Below are 27,432 nucleotides of genomic sequence, written 5' to 3' on the forward strand. Positions count from 1 at the left end.
TGTTGAGTTGTAGGAGTTTACTATATATTCTGGCTATTAACCCCTTATTAAATATATGATCTGCAAATATTTTCTCCCATGTGTGGATGACCTTTTTACTCTGCTGAAGGTGTCTTTTGATGCACAAAAGGTTTTCATTTGGATGAACTCCAGTTTGTCTATATTTTCTTCCATTGCCTGTGCCTTTGGTGTCATTGCCAAAGCCAGTGTTGTGAAGCTTTTGCCCTATGTTTTCCTATGAGTTTTATGTTTTTAGCTCTTATATTTAGGCCCTTGACCCATTTCAGTTAATTTTTGTAAATGGTGTTAGGTAAGGGTCTGACACATGTGGATGTCCAGTTTTCCCAACACCATTTGTTGAAAAGACTGTCCTTTCTCCATTGAATGGTCTCAGCACCCTGGTTAAAAATCATCTGACCATACATGCAAGGGTTTCTTTCTGGGCTCTCTGTTCTATTCCATTGATCTATCTGTCTGTCTTTGTGCCAGTGCCACACTGTTTTGATTACTGTAGCTTTGGGATAAGATATGAAATCAGAAAGTATAAGTCCTCCAATGTTGTTCTTCTTCTTCAAGATTATTTTGGGTATTCTCTTGATGAAATTTTAAAGCTTGCATTTTATTTCTTTGAACATAGTAAACTTAGTTATTTTATAGTCTGTGTCTGATCATTCCAATATCTGATGTTTCTCTTATTTCTGCTTATTCCTGTCAGCAGTGTCTCACTTCCTTGTGTGCCTGGTCATCTTTGACTGTGTCCTGGAATTTGTATTTGAACAAATGTTTACAGGAATAACTTGAGGCCGAAGATGATACATCTTGCTCCAGGGAGGGTTTTTCTTTACTCCTGCCTGGAACCTAGGGGTTCCACCTTAATCTAAGTTCCAGGCTCAAAGTGCCTGGATGGCCCAGGTGAAGGGAAGGTGGAGTGTACATCTGCATAAGGACCACTTACTTTGGGTTCACCCTGATTATGAGGCAGGCCTTAGAGGTCCCAGCTTAATGTGGGGGTTATCAGGTTCCTCACCTTGAGCTAGCCCCGAGTTTTGGCATTTATCTCTTTCCCTCCATGAGGCTACAAAAATTATAGGTCTGTCGTACAGCTGTTGCTTTACATCTGCAGATGCACTCACTCAGGGGGAAAGGAACTTTGAGTACTGGGCTCACCTCCAGTCTCTTCTTGTCCAAGATTTGGAATTGAAATATGCCCCCTTGTGTACTCTTTGGTGCCTTTGAGAGGCCTATTGGGCTTCCCTGGTAGCGCAGTGGTTAAGAATCCACCTGCCAATGTAGGGGGCACGGGTTTGAGCCCTGGTCCGGGAAGATCCCACATGCCGCGGAGCAACTAAGCCCTTGCGCCACAACTACTGAGCCTGCGCTCTAGAGCCCGTGAGCCACAACTACTGAAGCCCATGTGTCACAACTACTGAAGCCCGCATGCCTAGAGCTCGTGCTCCGCAACAAGAGAAGTAACTGCAATGAGAAGCCCGTGCACCGCAACAAAGAGTAGCCCCTGCTCTCAGCAACTAGAGAAAACCCGCACGCAGCAGTGAAGACCCAATGCAGCCAAAAATTAGATAAATAATCTTATAAAAAAAGAAGAAGAAAGGTGTATTTATCCGCCTTTCTGGTTGGTGTAGATTACAGAGCCTGCCCTCACCCGAAGGGTCATTTCTAAACACGGGCTGACCACAGTCTTCCCAGGATAAATCGTGATGGTCTAGAGCCGACTCTGTGATCGTTAGTCCACTCACCCTGCCCAGCACCCCGTGAGGCCAGAATGAGTGTTTGCTCCATCCTGCAGGTGGAAAGCCAGAGCACAGAGAGGCAACGCCTGACGTGCCTGGTGGCTGCATAGCCGGAGAGTGGCAGGGTCAACGCTAGAACCAGTTGTGTCTGACCGCAAATTTGCCGCTCCACCTCCTGTGCTCAGGGGCCTTCTGGGGCTCCACTACCTGGAGTCCTGAGCACAGGTGCCCCACCTGGCCCTCGAGGCCCTCCCGGCCTCCCCTGTCCACAGTGGTCCCAGCCCATCCCCACCCCTGCTCGGCAAGCACGCCTCCTCCTCACCCTTCCAGACCTGGCTCAGAGGCTGGGACTGCCCTGCCCTCCTGCGGCCCCTGATGGGAGTCAGACCAAGGAGCTGGGGCCACTGGGCAGGTCTGAGCCCCCTACCGCCCAAAGCCAGGGCCCACACTGGGGGATCCCCACCCCACGCTGGCAGCCCTGGGCCAGGCACTGTGCAGGGCACCGTGTACAGCAAACAGGTCAGAGCCTGTGCCCTGAGCCACGGCCTGTCCAGGAGGGGTTGGAGCAGGCCCAGGGATCCCAAATCAGGGACAACTGTCAGGCCATCCTGAAAATACCCTGCCCAAGGCTGGCTCAGCCTCAGAGGGTGCCCAGGGGGTGAGGCTGGGGAGGCCCCCATCTGGCCCCTCTCTGGCTTTCTGCCCCGACAGGTGAACAACAACGGGATCGTCTCCTTCCTGAAGGAGGTTTCTCAGTTCACCCCAGTGGCCTTCCCCATCGCCAAGGACCGCTGCGTGGTGGCGGCCTTCTGGGCGGACGTGGACAACCGGCGTGCAGGCGACGTGTACTACCGGGAGGCCACCGACGCAGCCACGCTGCGCAGGGCCACAGATGATGTCAGGCGCTACTTCCCCGAGCTCCCAGGCTTCTCCGCCACCTGGGTGTTCATAGCCACCTGGTACCGCGTCACCTTCTTCGGAGGCAGCTCCTCTTCCCCCGTGAGTGTTCTGTCCTGGGGAAGGGAGGACATCCATCTGGGGCCCAGGGTCTCCCTCCAGGGCCCCCTGCTTGCTGAGTGGGCCAGACGCAATCCCTGGGCTTCGTGCCCAGAGGGGACAGCTGGGCTCAGGGGCGGAAGCCACTCGCCCAAGGTCACAGGGCCAGGCTGGAGGGGGGATGGAGCCTGGGCCTCCTGGAAACCACCCGCGTCCAGGGAAACGCCAGGTGCCCCAACACCGTCCTTCACTCCCTCGGGGGACGCAGATGGTCGGTGTTAGGTTTCTGTTTGGAACGGTTCAGTACTCAAAGGGTTAAATGGGAAGTTTATTGCGTTTAATACATTATTCCTTGATGACGCCAAACGGCCACAGCGCCCAGTCCAGAATAACTGACCACTGTAGCCAGCGTGGTCCGTGTGGCGGGCGGATCCCCGGTGAGGGCGGCATAGCGCTTCCGGCAGCAGATGCGTGAGCGGCACCTCCTGCGGCCAGGCCCGCGAGGGGTGCCGGGCCACAACCGCGTGGGACAGAGGGCGGCTCTCCAGAGAAAAGCACTGGGGAGCGGGCGGCCTTTCAGGACGGCGTGCCCACACATTCAATACACATTCCTTTAGGGGCACGTCTGGGGCAGGCAGTGTTCTGGGCTCTGGGGAGGTGGCCCCAGACAGAGAGCACAGGACGTGACTCTCCCGCGGGGCGCACTCTAACAGGGGGGACACCAGCGACCACGTAAGAGGGACGCCACGCCAGCAGGACGTGGGCTCTCCCTGATGCTGTGCAAGCCTGGGGGCCTGGCTCGGCCACACGGGGGAGGTTTGGAGCTGAAGGGACTGGAGGGCTCAGCACAGCAGTTAGGGTGGGTGTGACCACACTGGGCTGAGGAGGACAGGGAAGCCCCGAGGGCGGTGCCCGGTCTCCCATCGCAGGCACAGGGTGGGAGGGGTGGGCACAGGTGGCAGACGGGCTCGGTCCTAGATGTGCTGAGCGGAGCCCGGAGTCCCCAGCCGCGGCGGCTCAGGTGGGGACGGGGCGGGGAGGGACGTGCAGGTGGTGATGAACCCTGCAGCCCCCAAGAGGCCAAAGAGAAGCCAGCTGGTTGGCAGGTACCCTGCGAGAGTAACCGTCACTGCTGGGGCTGTAGCAGGAGTATGAGAGCAAATCAGGAAAGATGGGCTTTTTCTGTAAACATTACTACAAAGAAATTTCACGCCTGAACTTTTGTTCACACATAGCCCACTAACATTTTGTATGTTTTGTTTGTTTTTTCTTATCGCCAATTTGTAAGAAAAATGTCTTTTTAACAAAAAGTAGAGAAAAAGAATCTCCAGCCCCACCAGCAGGAGGCAACTCCTGTTCAACGTGTCCTATTGTCAATCAACCCACACGTTAAAAAATAAATAGAACCACCTGGAACGTGCTGTTTTGTGAGCGTTTCTTTCACTCAACAGTATTGTGGGCACTTTCCTCATTCTTATATGTTCTTCTGCATCATTTTTTATGTTATAATTTCACCTCTGCAGAGTCATTTTACCTATTACTTCTCCGCCTGGGAGGAAGGAGGCGCCCAGGGCCCCTCCTGAGCAGACAGAGGAAACCTTAACGTTCTCCTCTTTTCAAACCCGGAGATGTCAGTTCCAAAATGATTACCTCGTGAGACGGGGAACCGGGATTCTGAGTTTGGGGTGGAAACCAGGCTGGGAGATGGGGAAGCCCTCCCCTGGGGGCACCTGCAGGGCAGGTCGATCAACAGAAAGTGATGGTTAAGCTTCGGGCATGTCCTCATCCTCCTCAAACGTCTGGGCCTCATAGCTCGCGAAGCCCCTCCGCTGGCCTTGCTGACCAGCCGCGGTCCGGCCCTCCTCACACCGTCCCACTGCTCGGGCCTTCCAGCCCTCACGCCCTCCTCGTCCTGAGTCCCAGCTCCTGAGCTTGCCTTCCTGCAGGAGACTGCTCGGTTCCCCTGCTGTCGTCTTTCACCGTGGACGCCCCCATGTGCGATGCCTGCGTGCCAGCCCAGCGTGGCGGCACTTGCGCTCTGGTGGGCCTGCTGCCTCCGTCACGGGGTGCCCCGAGGGGCGCTGCATCGCCCCCAGTGGTTTGTGAAATCATCCCGGCATGAGTTGCTAGAAGGGAGATTGCTGCCTGCGCAAGTCTGATTTCCCCTCAGAACTGCCCACTCGTAGTTCCATAAGCCGCATTCAGAAGCGCCTGTAGCCCTGCACCCCGGCCAGACGCACCGCTCCACAGGCGCGAAAGGAATGGCCCTGGTTTTTTCAGCTTTACGCATCTCTGATTTCTAGTAACGGGGAATCTTGGCCAGTTGTATTCCATCGTGATGTTTCTGTTCACACCCTTTGCCAATTTGTCTGTAATCTTTCTGTCCTTTTTCTTATCGATCCGTGGAAGTTCTACTTGAATTAAAGACATCACCAGTTTCTCTGCCGTGTGTGTTATAAACACACTTTTCCCTTCACTCGTTGCCATTCAGCTTGATCTCGTGACACTTTTTTATATCCGGAAGGTCTTGTAGTCAAATGTATAAACCTCCTTTGTGGTTTCTGCAGTTTTAACAAATGTCAGGCTTAAAAGTCCTTCCCTAGACGTTCTACATATTCGCCTACGTTTTCCTCTAGGCCAACGACAGCCTCATTTACAACCTTACTCGGTTCGGGATTTATTTTCATAAGAGATATAAAGCTCCAATTTAATTGTTTTTCAGAGCTTCCTATTTGTCCCACGATCATTTCTTAAACAATCTCACCCTTTGCCCATTCTGAAATAGCACCTCTTATGTGTACACTGCCCACTAATATTTTCATGGAGGATTTTCCATGAAAACCAAAAAACTTAGCGATTGAAAACTGCCTTTCCTTCTTTCCCCTTTTTTTTTTTTTTTTTTTTTTGCGGTACGCGGGCCTCTCACCGCTGTGGCCTCTCCCGTCGCGGAGCACAGGCTCCGGACGCGCAGGCTCAGCGGCCATGGCTCACAGGCGCAGCCGCTCCGCGGCATGTGGGATCTTCCCGGACCGGGGCACGAACCCGCGTCCCCTGCATTGGCAGGCGGACTCTCAACCACTGCGCCACCAGGGAAGCCCTCTTTCCCCTTTTTATCTTTCCCCTTTTTCTCCTTTTACTTTTCTGTTCATCTCACATGAGATGATTTTGTGGATTTGGTCAGGTAGTCATGAACCCTCTGTGCCCCCAGACCCACAGAGGAAACTGTCTGTTCCTGGCGTCCGTGGCCTCCACAGCCCCTCAGTGGGCTTCACTCGCTCACCAGGCATCAGATAATACTGGGGAGGGCAGGCGTTGGGGACACAGCGGAGGATGGAGGCCGAGGTCATCGGGGCCTCCCTGTGGCTGACCATCTCGCTGGGGAAACAGAGGAGGGACCAGTGGGCAACAGCAATGTGGGCGGGGCGGGGTCTTTGGGTGGAGACGGGGGCACAGGCCCCGCTCAGGCCCCTCCTTGGCAGGTCAACACGTTCCAGACCGTGCTCATCACCGACGGCAAGCTCTCCTTCACCATCTTCAACTACGAGTCCATCACGTGGACCACGGGCACGCACGCCAGCAGCGGGGGCGACGCCGCTGGTCTGGGGGGCATCGCGGCCCAGGTAGGGGCCCCTGCTCCCCATGGCTGGGACTGTCACGAGCTGATGAGGCAGGTGGACACCCCCCGCGCCCCGCTCCACCCAGTGCTGTGCAGAGGCCTCTCCCGGCCCAGAACCACAGAAACACTCTCCGGCCAAAGCACCTTTGTCCTGACCCACACGGCCGGCCCTACAGGGCCAGCTGCAGCTGGGACAGAGTTCTGTGTGCGCTGTGGCCTGGGGTGGCCTGGCCCGTGGCCTGAGGGACAGTGGCCAGCAGAAAATCCCAGGTGCGGAGGGTGGTCAAGTGCGAGCCCCCAGGGCCTGGGAGTGCCCCTCCCCCCGCTCCAGGCTCTCTGCTTTCTCCTGAGGTCACACTGGCCCTGGGTCCTAGGGGAGGCCCAGGAGCCCAGGAGTGGGCGGGAAGGGGTGGGGGGAGGGCTGCCAGGGCCCAACCAGGTCAGCAGCTGGAGGAGCTGCTGGTTAGGGTGGGGCGTGGCTGGGAGGCGGGGACCGCACGGGGTGCGGGGGGGCCGGTGAGGATGCCCCTGAGTCTTCAGCACTCCGCAGCTCACGAGGCCGCCCCGCGGGAGGTGGGTCTCAGGAACGTTAGGGAGACCTGCGGACCCAGCCCGCACCTGCCCCCCTCTCTCCCACCCGCCCGCAGGCCGGCTTCAATGCGGGTGATGGGCGGCGCTATTTCAGCATCCCCGGCTCACGCACAGCGGACATGGCGGAGGTGGAGACCACCACCAACGTGGGCGTGCCCGGGCGCTGGGCGTTCAGAATCGATGATGCCCAGGTGCGCGTGGGGGGCTGCGGCCATACAAGTAAGAGGACAGAGAGAGTGGCTGGGGTGGCGGAGGGGCATGGACTAGGGAGGCGGGATGGCGGGGGGCGGGGAGGGGGAGCCCCGGGCCTCTTGGGGACGCACGGCCCCGCCCACCTCGGCTCCTCTCCCCCGGGCTCACCCCTGAGCCCCAGTCTCCCCCTGGGAGGCCTTCCTGCCTCTGCTGAGGGGAAGGGGTTTGCTGGAGACCACGGTTTGAAGTGTGAAGGGGTGTAAAGGGGGGGAGCTGGGGTCACATCCCCACCCAGGGAATCCTGGACATCCCTGCGTGGCCTCCCGCGTCCTCAGGACCACCTGGGAGGCAGGCCCTCTTCCCACCCACTTTGCTGCCTTGCTTCTTGGTGGGACTTGGTGCTTGTGTGACAACCTGGACATCTACCTGACAGGAGGGAGCTCTCTGATGCCCGGGGTCCTTCAGGCACAGAACACAGAGCAGACGGGAGCAGGGTCCACCCCGGGGGCGAGCGTGAGTCCTGTGGAAACAGCGGGACTGGCCACAGAAGGATGTGCTCCCGGCTCTCCTGCTGTGTGGCTCTGGGTCACAGACCCTCCTGAAACCCCTGCTTATAAACGGAGGGGGGAGGGTGTCAAGTGACGGGTTCAGCCGTGCCACTCCCCCTGCCAAACCTGGAGCCAGTGAGGCCAGTGCTGGGACCTCCCCCGGAGATCGCCTCCCACCCCCATGGGGACCAAGGCCACCAAGAGGGGCTGCTTCTCCTGAACACCATCCCAGGGATGAACCCAGCGCAAGGAAGCCCACCCAGACCTGCCAGGGGAGCAGGCGCACACCCCGGGGGGGGGGGGCGGGGGGGCGGGGAGGGCAGGTGTGTACCGCCCTGAGGACTGGATATGGGCCCTGGGGAGAGAGGCCTGGGGAGCCTGAGCCCACCCACTCACCAGTGTGAACGAGGGGGCGGCCCACAGGGCCAGGAGCCCAGGGGCCACTGATTGCATCCCCCTCCCCCAGAGTGGCAACACCCGCCCGGGCTCGGAGCCGCGGTGGTTCGGGGCACGTGGACGCTACTCCGTCACCACACCTTTGCGTGGGCAGCACAGAGGTCTGGCGCTTGCCAGCGGCCAGGGGCTTGGGCTGTGGTTGAGGGGTAGAGTATGGGTGCAGGTGTGCGTGCAGGTGTGCGTGCAGGTGTGCGTGCAGGTGTGGGTAGGTCCACGCTCCCCACAGAGGCTGCCGGCTGTGAGGCTGCAGACTGGGGTCCTCAGAGGAGGGTCCAGTCAGTCCCCCGGGGACGCCGTTCCCATGTGGCGGTGCTTCTCTCCCGCCCCAGGCCTCTGCGGGGAGCAGACGGAGGAGGCCCTGCTTGGCCCTCAAAGCTCTCGCGCATGGAGGCCCTGCGGGGCACAGTCCCGTGGGGTTGCAGGGAGACCGGCCCCCTCGTGTCCCCGCCCCACGCTGCAAGCCCAGGAGATGGAGCTTGTGCGCCTCAGTCTGGAGGCACCGGGGAGGGAGGGTGGGTTCACACCTGAGAGGCGGGGCGCCCACACCTGTCAGTCTACCTTATGAGAAGGGCTGGTCCTGACACGGGCTCAGGCAGTCAGCCGCCACCCGCTGCAGGGCAGCCGGACTACGCGGCCTGAGTGCCGGTGTGGCTCGGTGAGTGGACCGGTGGGGGCAGGGACGGTCCTCAAAGGCACCCACAGCCTTGGTGGTGCTCGGGGCCCGAGGGCCCTTCCGGGAGTGCCCCTCTCTCCCTCCCTCCTGGACACCAGCCAGCTCTTCCCGGGGCCCTCCTAGTAACAGGCGGTCTGAAGCCCTGAGATGCCCCTGCACCTGCCCAGGTGTGCTCATTCATGGCGGGTTTTGGTGGCCTTGTTTCTGCGGAGGGTGGGGCCCATGAGCTGAGCCCTGCGGGAGGCCTGTCCTCAGGATAACGGAGACCCAGCAGCAGCGGACCTCGCAGCGCCTCCCCCGAGAAGGGCCCCCGGGCCAGGCTGACGGCCCTGCCCTCCCTGTGTCCGCAGCCTCCGTGTGCCTGACCCTGCGCCCCTGCCTCAACGGCGGCAAGTGCATCGACGACTGCGTCACAGGCAACCCCTCCTACACCTGCTCCTGCCTCTCGGGCTTCACGGGGAGGAGGTGCCACCTGGGTGAGTTTCTGCTGGGACCCCGCCCACCTGGAGGAACCCAGCAGCACAGCCAACGGCCCCAAGAGCCCGAGGCCGCGGACCTCTGACCCCGTGGTGTGGGTGGCGTCCGGGAGGCACCGCCGGCGGAGCCAGACACAGCGGCTCCGTGATGGCGAGCACGTGGGCGGGCTCTGCAGCCGCGCCGCCCCGGGCCACGGCAGGTCCTCCCCAGCGGCGCCTCCACTGAGTCCCCGGCTGCCCCGTTTTCCAGATGTGAACGAGTGTGCTTCCCACCCGTGTCAGAACGGCGGGACCTGCACGCACGGCGTCAACAGTTTCATCTGCCAGTGCCCGGCCGGCTTCGGGGGACCCACTTGTGAGACAGGTGAGAGGAACCAGGGGCTGCAGGGCCGCGGGGATGGTCCTGCCCGACCAGGGAGTGGTGGCTAGCCTGGTGGGGGCATCAGGTCAGCGCGCCGCAGGGGGCCCGGCCCCAGGGAGGCCCGGGGGCAGGGGGCGCAGGAGCCCAGACTCCAGAGGAGAGGCCCTGCCCCGTGGGCGTGACAGGAGCGCTGACCACAGCACACAGCCAAGGGTGAGGCCTTGGGACAGGGCAGGGCCTGGTTCCGGACGCGTCTCACTGTAGGCCTGCACCCCTGAACCCCTGAACCCCAGCTGCTCCTGGCAGGAGTGCAGGCTGTTTCTCTCCATCCCGGGGGTCTTACGGCCTAGATGTGGGTTGGGGTCTTTCTGAAGACCCCCTTGTTGCTTCCAAACTGCAGCCCACACGCCCGTCTGCCGCCCCACTTCTGAGCGCGCCTCTTCGGGGCAGTGCTTTCTGATCAGGCCTCCACTCTCTGCCCTTCATGCAGCACCTCTTTGGGGCCCCTCACCCTGGGCCCTTCACCCACCTGGTAAAGGAAGGTGGATGCCCCACTCCCACCCCCGTGCCACTGTGGGAAGCCACTAGGGGAGCCCAACAGACGGAGCCCCTTAAAATCAAAGCACGATGACCCTTGCTCCCCATCCGGCGCAGCCAGACACGCTGTCCCGTGCACACGCTTCCTGATGTGTAACTGTTGTTTAGAAAAACATGTAACACCTGGTTAACTCGAGTGTGTACGAGTAACCACCGCACCGATGTCTCAGTCTAGAAAAACCATTTCTAATGGAGACTTACGGCCACAGGGAGTGTTTTAAAGTCCTTAACTCTGGTGTGTATACACGTGTCCGGGCCGGGTGGGACCCTGGGAGGGCTTGGGGCCAGAGCCAGGAGCCCTGAGCCTTGGCCTCCTCATGGCCACCACGGCAACACCCATGGGTACCAGCCCCCAGTCCCCCATGAGGCTCTCTGGTCTCAGGACCCACCTCGGCCCCCAGAGCCCATGACAGCAGGGATGCTGGGCAGAGCCCAGCAGGGACATGGGTACCGCTCGGCCCGAGGCTCCCCTCCCCCACCCGTGCCCAGCCCTGCCCTCTGGTGGAGTCAGGGTCCCAGAGACGGGGGTCACCGTGTGCCGTCAGCCACCAAAGCACCGCCACACCTCCCAGGGTTCAGGCCTCCTTCCTCCCACTGCCCCCCACCCTGACTCCAGGGTGGGTCACCCGCTCTGGGGATCCCATCTGGTTCCTGTATTGAGTCCTTTCTGGAATGAGCTGTCAGCAGGACAGGCGACATAGCTGGGGGAAGGCAGTGTCCCCCCACCTGCTGCCAGCAGCCACCAGGTGAGGCCAGCATCCTGGGTGAGGGGCAGGCCAGAGCGCCAACAAAGGCGGGTCCCGCCTGCTCACTTCCAGCTGACTGGGGGCCGAGGCCTTTGCAGGGCTGTCCTTGCAGCAAGAAGTGTCACCTCGCCCACCCTGGACCCTCAGCCCCGGACCACTCAGGCCCCTCCTGCGCCCCCTCAGGGCTCCGTCACAGGCCGTGCCCCCAGCCCAGCTGGGAGGAATCTCTCAGCCCCAGAGCCCTGTCCTGTGATGACAGCTCTGTCACAGTCATCTTAGCAGGGGCACTGCCCAGGAGGGTGGGAGCTGGGTCCCATTCACCCCCATGTCCCCCGCCAGGCACAGGCACACCCTCCCTCCTCCCCAGGTCTGCTGAAATAAACCCCATTCAGACAAGCCTTCAGTGCCGGTGGGTTGGGACTGCCCTGGTCCCCCAGGGCCCGATGCCCTCCAGAGACGGCCAGACCCACGCGTGCTGCAGCCCGAGATGTCAGCAATGGGGCCACCCCAGCTGGGGATCCCATGGCCTTCCACCCCTTTGCGCTTGTAGCACAGTCTCCATGCGACGCCAAAGAGTGCGAGAACGGCGGCTGGTGCCAGGCGGAGGGCGGCTCCGCGGTGTGCGTGTGCGCAGCCGGCTACACGGGCGCCGCCTGCGAGACGGGTGAGTGTGCCCTCGGGTGGGAGCAGGGGCGCAGGGTGCCAGGTGCTCAAGGGCTGGCACAGAGCCGAGCACCCACCTCTGCCGCCCCCAGATGTGGACGAGTGCGGCTCTGACCCCTGCCTGAACGGAGGGTCGTGTGTTGACCTGGTGGGGAACTTCACCTGCCTTTGTTCAGAGCCCTTCGAGGGACCTCGCTGCGAGACAGGTAACGGCCACGTGCCCGAAGCCCCCCACCGGTGACAGCAGTCAGCTGCCCCCTTTCCCTCTCGGGGGTGGGGGGTGTGGTCTGAGCTCTGCTGTCCACGTGCTGGGTAAGGCTGAGCGAATGGCTTCCCCTCTCTGGGCCTGGGCTCCATCGGGCAAATGCAGGTGTGGAGGAGCGCCCTCCCGAGGCCCCTCTCCCGACTCAGGAGATAGATTCTTGGCTGTTGAACGTCGCCCCTTCCTACCCCAGACCCCTCGCCTTGCTAGGGAACAAGCCGTGGGCGTCGGAAAGAAAGCTGATCGCTCCTACAAGTGATGGAGGCTGCTAGCTCCCGCTCCATTGCATACTGTTCTAGATGCCGGTTAGGACTCGGTAGGTCAGTTAAAAGACCCACGCAGTAAGTTCGGGGCTTTAGCACCTGACATCGCCTTACCTCCCACAACAGCGGTGCTTGCATCTCCCCGGTGGGGGGGCGCTCGAGACAAACTCAACTCGATTTGCTTCGAGTCTCAAAACCTAAGAAGGAAATTAGGTTCTACCCGTGAGTAAGACGCGGATGGGCGCTGTGCCCTCCGTTGGTCTTTGGTCGGATGGCCACACGCAGGGCGGGCTGTGTCCTGAGGCGATGGCGAGGCTTCACGGTGCAGAGGGCGAGAGGGTGGCAGCCTTACCTGCTGCCTGAAATCATCGCGATGTGTCACACGATTGCCTAGACTGTGATTTAAGTATCAGCGTATTTAACTAAACTCACGTCAGAAAACAGAGACGTGCTTGCAAAAGACTTTGCAAAGAAACCATGTTTTGTACGAAGAATAATGCAAACGAAAGCAAACAATAGGAAACAACTGACTTGTCTACCCCAGTACAAGCTCATTAGCCACGTTGCACATACAGCGGGAAGCTGGCCAAACGTTGGAGATTATAAAAAGCAGTATCTAGCCTTCTGCTTGGGGCCAACAAGGATTAACTGCCCTGGGAACTTCCCTCTCGCTGTCAACAATGAGAAAACCAGACAAAATATATGAAACAACTGTTTTCAGCCATTGGACAGCAGAAAGTAGAGGGCTGTCATCCCTGAGAGAAGGGAATGAAATGGGGTGAGCCCTACAGTTGCCCCAAGGCTGCCTTGGCGCCGTTTCCAGGCTGCCATGCCGGGGTGGGGCCGGGGAGGAATCCAGACTCCAGCAGTTCCTCTGAGTCTCTGGGTCAAGGAGACAGAGATTCAAATTCAGTGGCTGGAATTTGGGGGAATAATACCAGCAAGGACAGAGCTACTGAGAGGGGAAGCGGGGAAGGGGAGAGAGCACGAGATTGGCTCTGGAGATCTGCAGGGGGACCCCTTGAGTGTGGGTTGGGTGAAATCTATTGGGCTGGGGAAGAACCACTGGGAGTGGTGAGTCAGACAATTCCTGGAACTCAGACCCGCCTCCCCACCAGCTGGAGTGGAGTGAGCTCTTCGTAGCCAGGGCCAATGCTGAGTAGAGTCCCCAGTGGTATCACCTTAGTAGTGGGGATAAGTAAATGCTAAGCTAACGGCTAATCTGACCTGCCCCAAGAAATCTTAAAGGAAAGTTCGAAAGGATCAAACTGAGCCCAAGTAATTTCACTCTATGCCAGCATAAAATCCTCCACCCCTTAAAGGAATAATAACAGAGGCCAGAACCCCAAGATACCCAACCAGAAGTTACTATAGGCGCACAAAGGATTGAGAGTACATGACCACAGCCAGGAGTCAAATAGACCAGTGGAAACAGGGGCCAGAGATGACAGAACCAGCAAGTACAAATGTTCAGTTGTCCATCATGAACACGCACCATGTGTTCAAGACTGTTGAGGGAAAAAGACATAATGAGAAGTAGGAGATAGAAAAAAAGAAGCTTCTAGAGATGAAAACTATAATATCTGAATTTTAAAAATACACTGGATGGTGTTAACAGCAGGTTAAGACATCACAGAAGGAAAGATCAATGACCTTGAAGAGAGAAAAGGAAGCAATTCAACATGCAGCCCAGAGACAATAAGATGAAAGGACAGCACCTCCTCAGGGGCCTGTGCACAGACACCATGCAGTCTGGCAGGTGTGTACTTGGAGTGCCGGAAATGAGGGAGGGGGCTGAAGGGGTGCAGAGAAAGTATGTGAAGAAACAACAGCCAAACACTTTCTAAGTCTGATGAAAATGAAAACCAAACCTCCAAGAAAAACATGAAGCCACATCATAGTCAAATTGCTGAAAACCAGTGACAGAGAAAACCTTAAAAGTAGCCAGAGAGAAAAGGCAGACTGCACAGAGAAACAAGAATGACAACAGCCTCATCAGAGACAACGCAGGTCGGAAGACACTGGGACGACACCCCTAAAGCATGGAAGAAATAAGCTGTCAACCTCGTGCTATACCCCCAGCAAAACTCTTCCAGAAATTCAGGTGAAATAAAGATTTTTCAGACAGCAAAAACAGAGAATTCACCACCAGCATATATGCATTACAAGAAATGTCTTTTCGACAGAAGAAAAATGGTCCCTGATGAAAATCTGGATCTACACAAAGGAATGAGGAGTTCTAGAAATGGTAAATATATGGGTAAAAATAAAAGACTTTTCTTCTTACTTGTTAATCTTTTTAAAGATATTTTTAAAACAAAGAAATAGCAACATATTTGGGGTTTACAATATACACAGAAATAAAATGTATGACACCAATAGCTTAAAGCAGCCTGTGCAAGCGTTTAAAGGGCCAGATAGTAATATTTTTTTTGGCGTTATGAGCCATGTGGTCACAGCTATTCAGCTCTGCCAACGTAAGGCAAAAGCAGTGAGCCACAGACTGTGCGTAAGTGAGTGGGCGTGGCCATGTTCCAGCGATACTTTATTGTTTTAAATGGGTGGCAGGAAAGATTTGGTCTTTGAGCCTTTGCTTATGAACTTCTGGCATAAGGGATGGAAAGGGAGAAATGGAAGTATAATATCGTAAGGTCCTGACATTATATACGAAGTGGTATAATACTGTTTGAAGGTCGACTGTGATAAGTTAAAGGTATACATTGTAAACCCTAGAGCAGCAAGTAAAAAAATAATAATAATGAGTTATAGCCAATAAACCGATCACGGAGATGAAATGGAATCCTAAAAATACTCAATACGGAAGGTATGAAAAGAAGAAAAATGAAGATAAAGAACGCTGGCTGTAACTACCACTGAATATTCAAAGGTACAATTACAAAATACCAGATTTTAGCAGTGGAAAGGAATTCAGGATTCAGAGGATTTAATCCTTAAATAAATATGTAATGTTAACTGAGCAAATGAGTTATATTACTAGCTACCTCTAGTTAATAAATAAAAATAAAAGTGTGCAGGAAAATTTGAAAAATCTACAGTCATTGAGAAGAAAAAGGAATATATTTTTCTAACTCAAAATGAAAACACAACTTTATATCTTTAAGAATAAATGAAGCCTAGTAGTTAAAGTTTAAATAACTTTTTAGTGGCATTTATGAAATTTTACATATGCTTTCTCACCTTACGATTTCACATAAACAAATGTTTTGTTCACCCAGAAAAAAAAAAAAAAAGACGAAAAAGGAACAAGGAAGAAGTGGGACAAATAAGAAACAATAGCAAGGTGATGGGTTTAATCCAGTCATATTGGCAATTACATTTAAATGTAAAAATGGTTAAAAACACAAAAGACAGAGATTGTCAAATCGAATTGAAAAGCAAGACCCAACCATATACTTTCTACAAGAAACCTGCTGCCAATAGGAAGACACAGATCATTTTAAAGTAACGGGATGGGTCTCACACTGAGTGCAGCGACCAGTCCTGGACTGAGTGCTGGGAGCGGCTCTGAGGACTCTGACGTAGCAGCGGGCGGGGTGGGGAGAAGCACAGGGGCGAGTCCTCATCATTTTCCTCTGGTGTCCCCCCGACCCCGCCGCCTGGTCTCAGAGCAACCCCGAAACCAGAAGTCGGCATCAGCGCTGACGGAGAAGCAGGACCCACAGAGGCAGCAGTGGGCGGAGCCTTCCGCTCCAGCCGGGGGAATTCTGGGCTTCACAAGTGTGGGCAAACTCCTGCTGGTTTTCCCTTTCTCTGTCCTCCAGCCACGTGACCCCAGACAGGCGTGCGGTCACAGGAAGTAAGTAGCAGAGTGGGGCCACTCAGCCCAGATTTCATGCCAGAGGACGAGATGTGCTGCGGAGGGCGTGGAGGGGGTCTGGGGCGGCAGCCCCATCATGTTCTTTCTGAGCTCCTGGGCTCCCTCAAGTTGGGCGTGTGTAATCTGATAAGCAAAAGACAAACAACTCAGCGGAAACAATGGCAAAGAATGTAAGCAGGAAAGTCACACAGGGAGAAACAAACACCATAAACAAGTGAAAAGAAGCTCAGTCTCACTAATCAAGAAACTACAAATTAAATAAAAATCTAATTTCAGGTTTTGCCCATTAGATGGGTAAGAATTTTGATAGTTGATGGAATCGGGAATTGGAAAGGCTGTGGCAGAATGAGTGCCCCCATTCTCCCCGGGGAGTATTGATTCTATTTTCCTTGAAATTTTTTTTGCAATCGTTCATATGTATTACATTTACAGTTAATTTTTAAACCATAAAATGATGGATAAAAAAATTAAAAATGATACCATTTACTGAAGGACTTAGGTATAAATGTAATAAAGCATTTTCAGGATTTAAATACTGAAAACTACAAAATGCTGATGAAAGAAATCAAAGAAGCTCTCAGTACATAGAGAGACACTATGTTCATGGATTAGAAGACTTAACATAGCAAATATGTCAGCTCTCCCCAGACCGACCTGTAGATTTAACATGATTCCAATCAAAATCTCAGCAGGGTTTTTGGTAGCTGCACACAAGCTGATTCTATAATTTATATGGAAAGGCAAAGGAATTAAGATAGCCAAAACAATTTCGAAAAAGAAGAATACATTTTAAGGAATACACTACCCGGTATTAAGACTTATTACAAAGCTACAGTGATCAAGATTATGTGGTATTGGCAAAGGGACAGACACACCAATCAACAGAACAGGAAAGAGGATCCAGAAACAGACCCACACAAACATGGGTATTATATTTTGAAAAGGTATAAGAGAGATTCAGCAGAAAAAGGATGCATAAAAGCATGGGGACCAGCAAGGACGCAGGGACTGGGCAGCGCTGCTTCAACCTAAACACCTCTTATACAAAGATTAACTCAAAATGAATCATAGACCTGAACAGAAAACAGAAAACTATAACGTTTTTAGAAGAAAACTAAAGATTTTTAGATAGAAAAATCTTTGTGACTCACAGTTAAGCAAAGAGTGCTAAGACAAGACCGCAAAAGCATGCTCTATCAAAAAAAAAATAGATAAATTGGACTTCATCAAAACTGAAAACTTTTCCTCTGTGAAAGACATGGTTAAGAGAATGAAAAGACAAGCTAAAGACTGGGAGAGGGACTTCCCAGGTGGTGCAGTGGTTAGGACTCAGCGCTCCCAATGCAGGGGGCCCGGGTTCGATCCCTGGTCAGGGAACTAGATCCCACATGCATGCCGCAGCTAAGAAGTCCACATGCCACAACTAAAGATCCTGCATGCCTCAACTAAGACCCGGGGCAGCCTAAATAAATAAATAAGTAAAAAAAAAAAAAAGACTCGGACGCTTAACCAAAAAGGATACACAGAAGGCAAATAAACAGGTGAACAAAACTGTTGTCATTAACTATTGGTGAAACGCAAATTAAAGCCACAATGAGATGCCACTGCAAGCCTATGATAATCGCTAAAATAAAAGACACTGACCTGGTGAGGGTACAGAACAACGGGAACTCTCACCTATTTTTGGTGGGAATGCCGAACAGTTTGGCCACTCTGAAATAGTTTGATAGTTTTTTTTGTAAAGTTAAACATACACTTACAATATGACCCCGCAATCGCACTCCTAGGTATTAACCCTAAACAAATGAAACTTATGTCACACAGAACTCTGTACAGGAATGTCTGTAGCACGTCTATAGCCACCAGAAACCGGGAACCCAAACGTCCTTCCCAGGGTGAACGGACACATGAACTGCGGTACCTGTCGACGTGGGACACAACTCGGTCATAAAAAGGCCTAATTACTGATGCTCATAACACCTGAGACCGTCCTGGAGGCATGGCGCTGAGCGAAAGAAGCCAGTCTCAGAAGAGCGCAGGCTGTTTGCTTCCACTTCTCTGGCAAAACTGCAGTGATGAGCAGATCGGTACTCTAGGGGTTCAGGACGGAGGGGGTCTGTGACCCTGCAGAGAGAAAACAAAGAGGTCTTTGGGATGACGGAACGTCCCGTATCCTGTCCTGTATCCATATACACACAGCTATACATGTGATAAAATTCTTAGGCGTGTCCCTCAAACACAAGTCATTTTACTGTATATTAATTTCAAAGATAAATTCTGAAAAAACATGAGGAAATTGAACATCTAGAAACAAAAAGACTAAAAAGGCAAACACGAATCAGGAGAAGCTGGAGTGGCTGTATTCATATCATTCAGATTAAACTTTCGAGTAGGAGAGCAGCCAGAAATGGGGACCTTTTATAATGACCACGGGCCAGTTCATCAGGAAGACACAATAAATATGCAACACCTAGTAACGCAAATCGAAATACCCAAAGCAACAGCTGGCAGAGCTACAAGGGGAGACAGATCCCCAGTCACAGGCGGGGCTTTCGGCGGAACTCCTATCTCGGTGGCTCAGAGCATACAAGCATGGGGACCAGCGAGGACGCGGGGACTGGGCAGCGCTGCCAGCCGACCTGGCCCGACTGACAGTCACGGACACCCACGTTCCTTCCAGGACTCACGGAGCCTTCACTCTGACAGACCATCCTGTCGGCCATAAAATAAGGCTCAATAAATTGAAAAGGACTGTGTTCTCTGACCACAGCAAAATTAAACTAGAAATCGGCAGCAGAAAGATAACTTAAAGGTAAAAATCCCAAATCTTTAACTAACAGAGATGCTGGATGGGAAATGTCTGGAGGCTCTGGCCTCAGCTGGGCCCTTTGGTGCACACCGTGGGGCTCCCTCCTCACTCTGGCTTCTCATTCTGCTCCAGAGAAGGGGCTCGGGGACTGAGGGGCCGCTAGAGGTCAGTTTCCGGGCGCTCGGCACTAAGGACAGAGGTTAAGACACCTCCTCTCCGGCCCGAGGCCCCATCCTCGCCGTGCTCTCTGCGCGGCCTCGGGTGACCTCCGTCTTTCTTGCAGGAAGCCACCCGGTGCCCGACGCCTGCCTCTCGGCCCCCTGCCAGAACGGGGGCACCTGTGTGGATGCGGACCAGGGCTACGTGTGCGAATGCCCCGAAGGCTTCATGGGCCTTGACTGCAGGGAGAGTGCGTGTGGGCCAGGCTGCCGGGGCCCCGTGGGGTGTGCACGCAAACCCCCATGAGAGAGGCTGTGGGGAGCGGGGAGAGGGGCTACACGGCGGGGTTTACGGGACGGTGGTCAGGAGAGGGCACCCCGACATTGGAGGCTCCTCCCTCCCTCCCTCCGTGGCAGGAACCCCCAACAACTGTGAGTGCCGCAATGGTGGCAGGTGCCTGGGGGCTAACACCACCCTCTGCCAGTGCCCTCCGGGCTTCTTTGGGCTCCTCTGCGAATTTGGTAGGTGCCCAGGGCTGGGATGGGGGCGCCCTTCCTGCCTGGACCCTGAGAATCCCCACAACCACCGTGTAAGTGGTGGCTTGGGCCTGGGCCCAGACCCACATGGCGGGCCCCGGGGGGTGGGGTGGGGAGGCCACAAGGGTGCCCGAACCTGGTCACCCGGGCAGCTCGGTCCTTCTCAAGGACACACGGTCTCCAGGGAGACACGCGGGGACGTGAGACGGGCTCACCCCTTCCCTGCAGAGGTCACGGCCATGCCCTGCAACGTGAACACGCAGTGCCCCGACGGCGGCCACTGCATGGAGTACGGCGGGAGCTACCTGTGCGTCTGCCACACCGACCACAACGTCAGCCACTGTGAGTGGGGGGGGTGCGGGCACCAGCCTGCGAGGCCGGGGTCCGGCCCAGAAGCCGGGGTGGGGGGTGGGGGAGAAGGCAGTGGGCGCAGCAGGAGGGGGCCCTCGAGGGGACCTGGGGGTGGACGGCCTGGCCGTGCGCACGTGCCACGCCGCACCTGCCTGAGCCCCGGGCTTAGGTGCTAGAACGTTAACGTGCACCTGACGAGCACCTGCAGAGAAACAGGTTCACCCCGCGTATCTGTTAGCGCGCGGATGACCAGTGACTTAGGTAGTGAGTGACTACACGTGACGGTGGTGCTGGTGGTGACGATACCAAGACCCTCGTGGACCACAGCTCAGTCCCAGCTCACGTAAGAGTGAGGATGAACTCTGGAAGAATCAGAAATACAAGAAATTCCAGGGCGGACCTTAGAGCCCAGCGTGAAGAATCCAGACCTTGGCCTTGGGTCCAGCCAGGACCTCAGGGTGATCGCCCTCTGTCCCCGCAGCGCTGCCGTCCCCCTGCGACTCGGACCCCTGCTTCAACGGAGGCTCCTGTGATGCCCACGATGACTCCTACACGTGCGAGTGCCCGCGGGGCTTCCACGGCCGGCACTGCGAGAAAGGTGGGGCGCGGCGGCACTCGAGGGGGCGGGGGGCTGGCGGGGCGCCACCCCGGCTGCCCCTGCGCCTCTCGCTCATCACAGCGCTTTCCTCACGACGGGCTTCCTTTCCTGCTCAGTGTTCTTCCAAGTGGATTTTAGAATCACTGATTTTTTTAAAATTCATTAGGACTTTGTTAGATTGAGTGCAGTTGGAGAATGTCAACGTTTTACAACATTTAGCCAGTTAAGAACGTGAGCACTCTTCTGTAAACACACGGCAGGCGTCACTGTGCTCGACAGCACCCACCCAGGGCCGTCTCTTCCACGCAGTGTGAAGCAACGCTCAGAACTCTTTTCAGTGACCCAGGCGCCCCTTGGTCAGAGCCCAGGGTGCCGGCCCCCTGACCCCGTGTTGCCCGGCCCATTCTCCTGGGCTCGGCACCCAGCCCACATCCAGCCCTGCAGCCTTCCCACTGCCCTCACTCGTCCCGAGAGCTGAAGCCTGGACCTTTACCTGCACGCCTCCGCCGCTCCCACGGTGGCCCTGAGGGCAGCTCCCCGGCACTCTGACCACGGAGCCCCTGCGGCCACCCCACCCCTGTAGCCGGAGGAGGGCTTTCCGGAGAGTAGGCCTCGTCTTCTGCAAGGACCACTGAGGTCCGTCACCCTCGGCAAAGGCATCCCGGAGAGCGGACACGGAGGGACACGGGGTGGGGTGGCCGGAACTTGGGCTGGCAGCCTGGGAGGCCCCACAGGATGCGGGGGGAGAAGCGGCCCCCTGAGCCTGGGGGCAGGCCCCCTCCTGCCTCACGCCCCCCCTGAGTGTCGAGGAGGCCAAGCGCCTAAACTCCTGGCTGGGCTGTGAAGGTGCGGCTCCTCCAGCCCGGGCGGGCGGCCGGGGCCCCGCACGTCCAAGGAGGTGCCCACAGGAAAGGTACAGAAAACAGGAAAATCAGAGCCACAGCAGGGCTCCCAGCCCGGTCCTGGATGCCAGCTCCCCACCGGGCAGGAAGGCGGGGCCAGCTCTCCTGGCTCTCCAGCGGAGCCTGAGGCAGGGAAGAGAGGGCAGGCGGGCGGGCAGAGGGCCCCGAGGCTGAGGGGCTGCACGTGGCTGGCTCGGCCCCCCTGCAGCTGGGCCTCGGGCTCCGCCGAGAGGCAGGCCTGGGCGCATGGGGCCCAGCGGTGCCTGAGGACGGAGAAGGCTCGCGCGGGGCGTCGTGGGCACTGCGGGGCCGGGAAGCTGGCCCTGCTTTACCCGCCTCTCTGTCTCTGTCTGTCCCTCCTCCAGCCCAGCCGCGCCTGTGCAGCTCGGGGCCCTGCAGGAACGGCGGCACGTGCAAGGAAGCGGGCGGCGAGTACCGCTGCGACTGCCCCTACCGCTTCACCGGAAGGCACTGCGAGATCGGTGCGGCCCCAGCCAGTGGGGATCAGCCTGTAGAGAGTGGGGAGGAGCCAGGCCCCGACCCAGGACCCCCGACCCTGCCACCGTGCGTCTGCTTGTCAGGAGCGTCCCCGCCAAGGCCCCAGCTCTGGGATGTCGAGGGATCAGGGAAGGGGCAGGGGTGGTGGACGCATGACCCCCGACCCCGCCCGATGGGTGCCTCCTGCTTCCAGGGAAGCCAGACTCATGCGCCTCTGGCCCCTGTCACAACGGCGGCACCTGCTTCCACTACATCGGCAAATACAAGTGTGACTGTCCCCCAGGCTTCTCGGGACGGCACTGCGAGATCGGTAAGGGGGGCGGAGGCCAGCGGGCCAGGGCGCAGACAAGAAGACGGGCCCGGTGGGCAGGGATGGCCCGACCACGGAGGCGTGGGAGGCGGAGCTGGGGCGAGAGACGGGACGCTCTCCTGCAGCCCCGAGGCCTTTGGGGAGGACTCGGTGGTGGGCGACAGGGACTCCCTGCACCCTTGCAGCCCCCTCTCCCTGCTTCCGGAGCCCGTGCATGAATGGGGGCACCTGCGAGGCCCTGGGGACAGACTTCTCCTGCCACTGTCAAGCAGGGTACACCGGACGCCGGTGCCAGGCAGGTGAGAGGGCTGGGGGTCCTCCGCTCCCTGAAGGGCAGAGCAGGGCCCAGCAGGGGGCCGAGGGGAGGGATGGGAAAGAAGGAAAGGAGACCTCTGAGAAGCCCATTCTGGAAGGCACGGCACCTTCACCCCGGGATGGGCTGTGTGGGGAGCAAGGGCCCCAGGCCGTGCAGCCCAGCGGAGCCAAGGGCAGAGCAGCAGGGGGGGCCGGCAGGCACCCCACGGGGCAGGACAGGGCTGCTGTGTCCTTGCAGAGGTGGACTGCGGCCCGCCCGAGGAGGTGACACACGCCACCCTGCGCTTCAATGGCACCCGGCTGGGCTCGGTGGCCCTCTACTCGTGTGACCGAGGCTATAGCCCGAGCACCTCCAACCACATCCGCGTCTGCCAGCCGCAGGGCGTCTGGAGCGAGCCTCCCCAGTGCCACGGTGACCTGGGGGCCCTCTGGGGTGGGTGGGTGGGTGCACAGGGCCAAGCCCTCCCCCCCCCCCCCCCGGGCCGAGTGGAAGAGCACAGGGGCTGCAGTTCTGACCCTGGCCTGCGCCTCCTCCCTTTGGTATCCTCTGTGCAAAGTGAGGCCAAAACCGTGTGGTGATGGTGGTGATGACCAGTGCCAGCTCCACTCTGTACCCTAAGGGCTTCCCTGTCCTCAGAGCATCCCAGAGCATGGGGTCCAGCACCCACACACCCACTCTGCAGAGGAAGCCGCCAAGGCCAAGAGGTAGCCCAAAGGCAGAGCCCCGAAGAAGCAGATCAGGGTTCAGGCCTCACCTCCCGCTCCCAGCCCCACCCAGACCTGTGGAATCAGACCCTGCGTTTGAACAAGGTCCCCACGAGCCCCCATAGCGCTTTGAGGGCTGTTGCTCTAGACAGTGTTGCCTCCAGGGCCCTACAGTGCGCCAGGGTGCACGGCCTGCAGGCGAGGCCCCCCGACCCACGCCCCTGGAGACAGGGGCGCCGCGGACACCACCGCAGGCATGTGGCATTAATTCAAAGCATCCCAGACTCTGTTCATCAGAAAATCTGTGTGATGGTAACACATTTTTCATGAAAGAAAGGGTTTTAAACAAAGTAGCTTAGGGACAGTGACAGCACCCAGAGATGGGAGGGGCACATAACACATTTCTATCTCCCAAATGCCCTGCAAGGCCCAGTCGGACCTGGGCGGCCCTATCAGGCGAAGAGTTCCAGAAAACAGGTGGAGACCACCTGGCTTCAAGCATCTTCCTTCACTCCTGTCCTTCCAAGCCCCCCAGGGCTGGTGGTTACTGTCTAGGAGGCCACCCCTGGCCCAGTGCCACTTCTCCTCAACATGCCATCAGATGAGGAGTGGGTACCACCAGGGAACGCGCACCCATAAGCCAAGATATCAAGACACCCAACAAGTACGGCCACCTCTGAAACAACAGTAAAGTCCAGACAACATATACTATTGGGGGTAGAAGTATAGAAGATAAATAAGAATATAAGATAAGCATGACAAACATACAAAAGGAAACATGGCACTGGCCATAAAAAAATGGATCAATATATAATCTTTTAAAAGAAAGCAGAAATAAGAAGATTGAAAAACTATAATAGTTGAAGTAACAGACACAACTTACAAATGGATACGGACGAAGACTTAAGTTAATGCGTGGACAGATCGGCGTGCGGGGCTGTACGAGAGAGAAGCAGGGCAACACTCAAATCAAAAGACAACGCAGGCACTGAGGAGGGTAGGAGTGCTGACGCTGAGGTGACAGGAATCCCAGAGTGAGGAGGAAACGTGGGAGCAGCTGTGGAGTAATCCCCAGAATTACTGGTGAATGACCAGAGGCTGAAAGGGCCTGCAGGACATCAAACAGGAGAAAAGGGAGACATTAGACACATTATAATAAAAGTTAAGAAAATCAGAGAAAAACAGAAAAAAAGAATCTTTAAAACATCCAGAGAGAAAAAAGGAACGAGAATCAGATCGGCACCGGGCTTCTCAGCAGCGGACATCAGCAGTGAGATAATAAAACGGTATCGGCACCGGGCTTCTCAGCAGCGGACATCAGCAGTGAGATAATAAAACGGTATTTGTAACATACTGAGGTGATCCATTCAGTTAGGATGTAGACAGTTAGAAAATACCATCAGTCTCACTGTAACATAAAGGAAACACCGGAGAGCCCATAAGATCATACCTTTTAACCTATCAGAGAGCTGAGGATGCAAAGAAGTTTTCTCACAAGGAAACACCAGGCCCAAACAATGCTATGGGTAAATTCCACCAAACTGCCGAGAAACAGATTGTTGCAGCGTGATACAGGCTCTTCCGGGGAGTAGAAAGGAGTATGCCCCAACCCACTGTGTGAGGCCAGGATAACCGTAAACCAACACTAGATATGGACAGTTGGAGAAAGTAAAATTAGGGGTCCATTAAACAGACGCAGGAATTTGACAGTCTATAAAGACTATATACACCATTATCAAGTTGGGTTATTGCGAAAATAGTTTGATATTAGAAAAATCTACAGTAAACCAACTGAAGGAGAAAAATCATGTAAGAATCTCAAAGAATGCATAATAATCATTTGATAGAATTCATACCTATTCATGAAACAAATTCTTACCAAATAAGGAATAAAAAAGTACTTCCTCATCCAGATAAAAATAACATGATACACACACCCTTCTAGTACCATGTGGTGTAAAATAATATAGAATCTTATTGGAAGGAAAACTTAGAAGAGAGAAATAGCAGAGCCCCCATAGCCCCCACGTGTTCATTACCCCACAGAGAGGTGTGCTTAGGCCAGGCACAGGCTGGACACACCACCTGAAGCACAACAGTTACACTCCACATATTTATAGAAGAAGGGGTACAGACTACATCAAGAGAGCTGTGGAACGATGTGTTCCTGACCCTTGTTATACAGGGGAGGATCTGGAATTCAGAAAATGTCCTTCTGTTGAACTGACACAGACAGGCTGAGCTGCCAACAGGAGGAAGGAAGTCAGCTTCCAAGGCAGGTTTAGTACACCTCTCCTCAAACCCGGAATACACAGTATCCTAAGTAGACAAACATTCCCCTGAAAATTCAGAACAAGACAAGGATGCCCGTTATCTCCAAGTCTAATCAGTATTACACTGGCAGTACTAGGCCATGCAATAAAGTAAGAAAAAGAAATTAAAGTCATGAAAATGCTGAAGGAGGAAGTAAAAATGTCAGTATTTGCAGCTGATATTGTTGTCTTTACAGGCAAACTTCTAAAAGTGATAGGAAATGGAACACGTTTCGTAGATATAGGTATTATAACAAAATTCATTGCATTTTTATTTATCAATAACAAACAATTATAAAATATAATTATAAAAAAGACGTGCAGAGAAAACCAATGAAACCAAAAGCTGATTCCTTGTAAAGGTCAATAAAAATAATTAAATCTCTAGCTAGACTCATCAAGGAAAACAAAGAAAAGAAAAATTAGCAATATCAGAATGAAAGAGGAGACATCAGTAAAGATCGTACCAGCATTTAAAGGACAGGGAGATATTGTGAGCAACTTTAAGCCAATATATCTCACAACTTAGAGAAAATGATGAATACTACCTTGAAAGACACAAATAACCACAACTGACACAAGAATAAATAGAAAATGTGAATAGCCCCATAGCTATGAAATACATTTAAGTTGTAATTTAAAACTCTCCTGCAAAGAAAATGGCAAGACCAGACTGCCTCACCGAGTTCTATCGAACATTTAAGAAAGGAATAATACTATATATGGAGCTCTTTCAGAAAATGTAGGAGGAAGGAACACTTCTCAACTCATTTTATGAGACCAGTATTGCCTTTACATCAAAACCAGAGACATTACACACATGAAATTACAGACTAATATTCCTCATGAGCAAAGCACAAAAGTCCTAATAAAATATGACGAAAATCAAACCCAGTACTTCATCCAAAGGATAATACAGCCTGACCAAGAGGGAACCACCTCAGAGCACAGGTTGGTTTAACATTTGAAAATCAATAAATGTAATTCACCACATTAGGAGATAAAGGAGGAAACCATATGATCATCTCAATAGATGCAGAAAAATCATTTGACAAAATTCAACTATTATTTTAAAAACTCTTAATAAACTGAGTAGAAAAAAAGTTCTTCAACCTGATAAAGGGCATCCATGAAAAAGTCAACAGCGAACAAAATACTTAACGGTGAAAACTTCCTGCTGTAGTCAGTAATACGGCAAAGGTGTCCCTTTCACCAGTTCCTTCCAACGTTGTCCTGGAGGTCCTAGACAGTGCCATAGACAAGAAAAGGGGGAAAAGCCATCTCTATTGGGCAGGAAGGAGTAAAGATGACACAATCGTGCACATAGAAAATTCTAAGAGATCCTACAAAAGAAGCTATAGAACTAATAAGTGAATTCAGCTAGATCACAGGATACAGGGTCAATACACAGAACCAATTATATTTTCATATTCTAGCTGTGAAGACTTGGAAAATGAAGTGAAACAATATTATGTACAATAGCATCAAAAATGATAATTTTTATATGTGTGAAATGAATTATAGACATAAATGTAAAAGATAAAACTATAAACTTCTGAAAGAAAGCATATGAGAAAATCTTCATGACAACTGGGATAAAATGGTTATGTACTTGGGAAAATATTACACTGTTTCCCCACTTCTCACCATACACAACAATTAATTCCAGATGGATTAAGGACTTAAATGGGTTTTTTTTAAGTATATGATTTTGTATAGAAAATGTAGGTAATATCTTTTTGGCCTTGGGGTAGGGAAAGATTCCTTAAGCCACAGAAAGCACTAACTATAAAAAGAAAAAATGGACAACTAGACTAGCTAAAATTGAGGAATTTAAATTCATTGGCCTTAAGAAAATCAAATATAAGCTACAAACTGGGAGAAGATTATATATATTATATAAATATTTAT

At 54.4% G+C, this 27,432-nt stretch overlaps 1 protein-coding gene across 12 annotated transcripts in view; it reads left to right on the forward strand.

The window, feature by feature from the left end:
• SNED1 (sushi, nidogen and EGF like domains 1) overlaps positions 1-27,432 on the forward strand; it is a 90,463-nt gene that overhangs the window by 31,256 nt on the left and 31,775 nt on the right. For 9 of the 12 annotated variants that reach the window (XR_007478519.1, XM_049712550.1, XM_049712548.1 and 6 more), the window contains exons 2-16: positions 2,460-2,747; positions 6,224-6,364; positions 7,008-7,170; positions 9,171-9,296; positions 9,547-9,660; positions 11,551-11,664; positions 11,756-11,869; positions 19,119-19,244; positions 19,411-19,515; positions 19,759-19,872; positions 20,363-20,479; positions 21,747-21,863; positions 22,073-22,189; positions 22,375-22,488; positions 22,743-22,916. Coding sequence is in view for 11 of the 12 variants with exons in the window: in XM_049712550.1 (XP_049568507.1) it covers positions 2,460-2,747; positions 6,224-6,364; positions 7,008-7,170; positions 9,171-9,296; positions 9,547-9,660; positions 11,551-11,664; positions 11,756-11,869; positions 19,119-19,244; positions 19,411-19,515; positions 19,759-19,872; positions 20,363-20,479; positions 21,747-21,863; positions 22,073-22,189; positions 22,375-22,488; positions 22,743-22,916 (2,044 nt within the window). In the remaining variant the exon portion in view is untranslated. The remainder of the gene's footprint in view (positions 1-2,459; positions 2,748-6,223; positions 6,365-7,007; positions 7,171-9,170; positions 9,297-9,546; positions 9,661-11,550; positions 11,665-11,755; positions 11,870-19,118; positions 19,245-19,410; positions 19,516-19,758; positions 19,873-20,362; positions 20,480-21,746; positions 21,864-22,072; positions 22,190-22,374; positions 22,489-22,742; positions 22,917-27,432) is intronic. The other 3 variants (XM_049712557.1, XM_049712553.1, XM_049712554.1) reach the window with 3 other exon arrangements.

This window comes from Orcinus orca, chromosome 7 (genome assembly GCF_937001465.1).
Source record: "Orcinus orca chromosome 7, mOrcOrc1.1, whole genome shotgun sequence".
NCBI classification, from domain to species: domain Eukaryota; kingdom Metazoa; phylum Chordata; class Mammalia; order Artiodactyla; family Delphinidae; genus Orcinus; species Orcinus orca.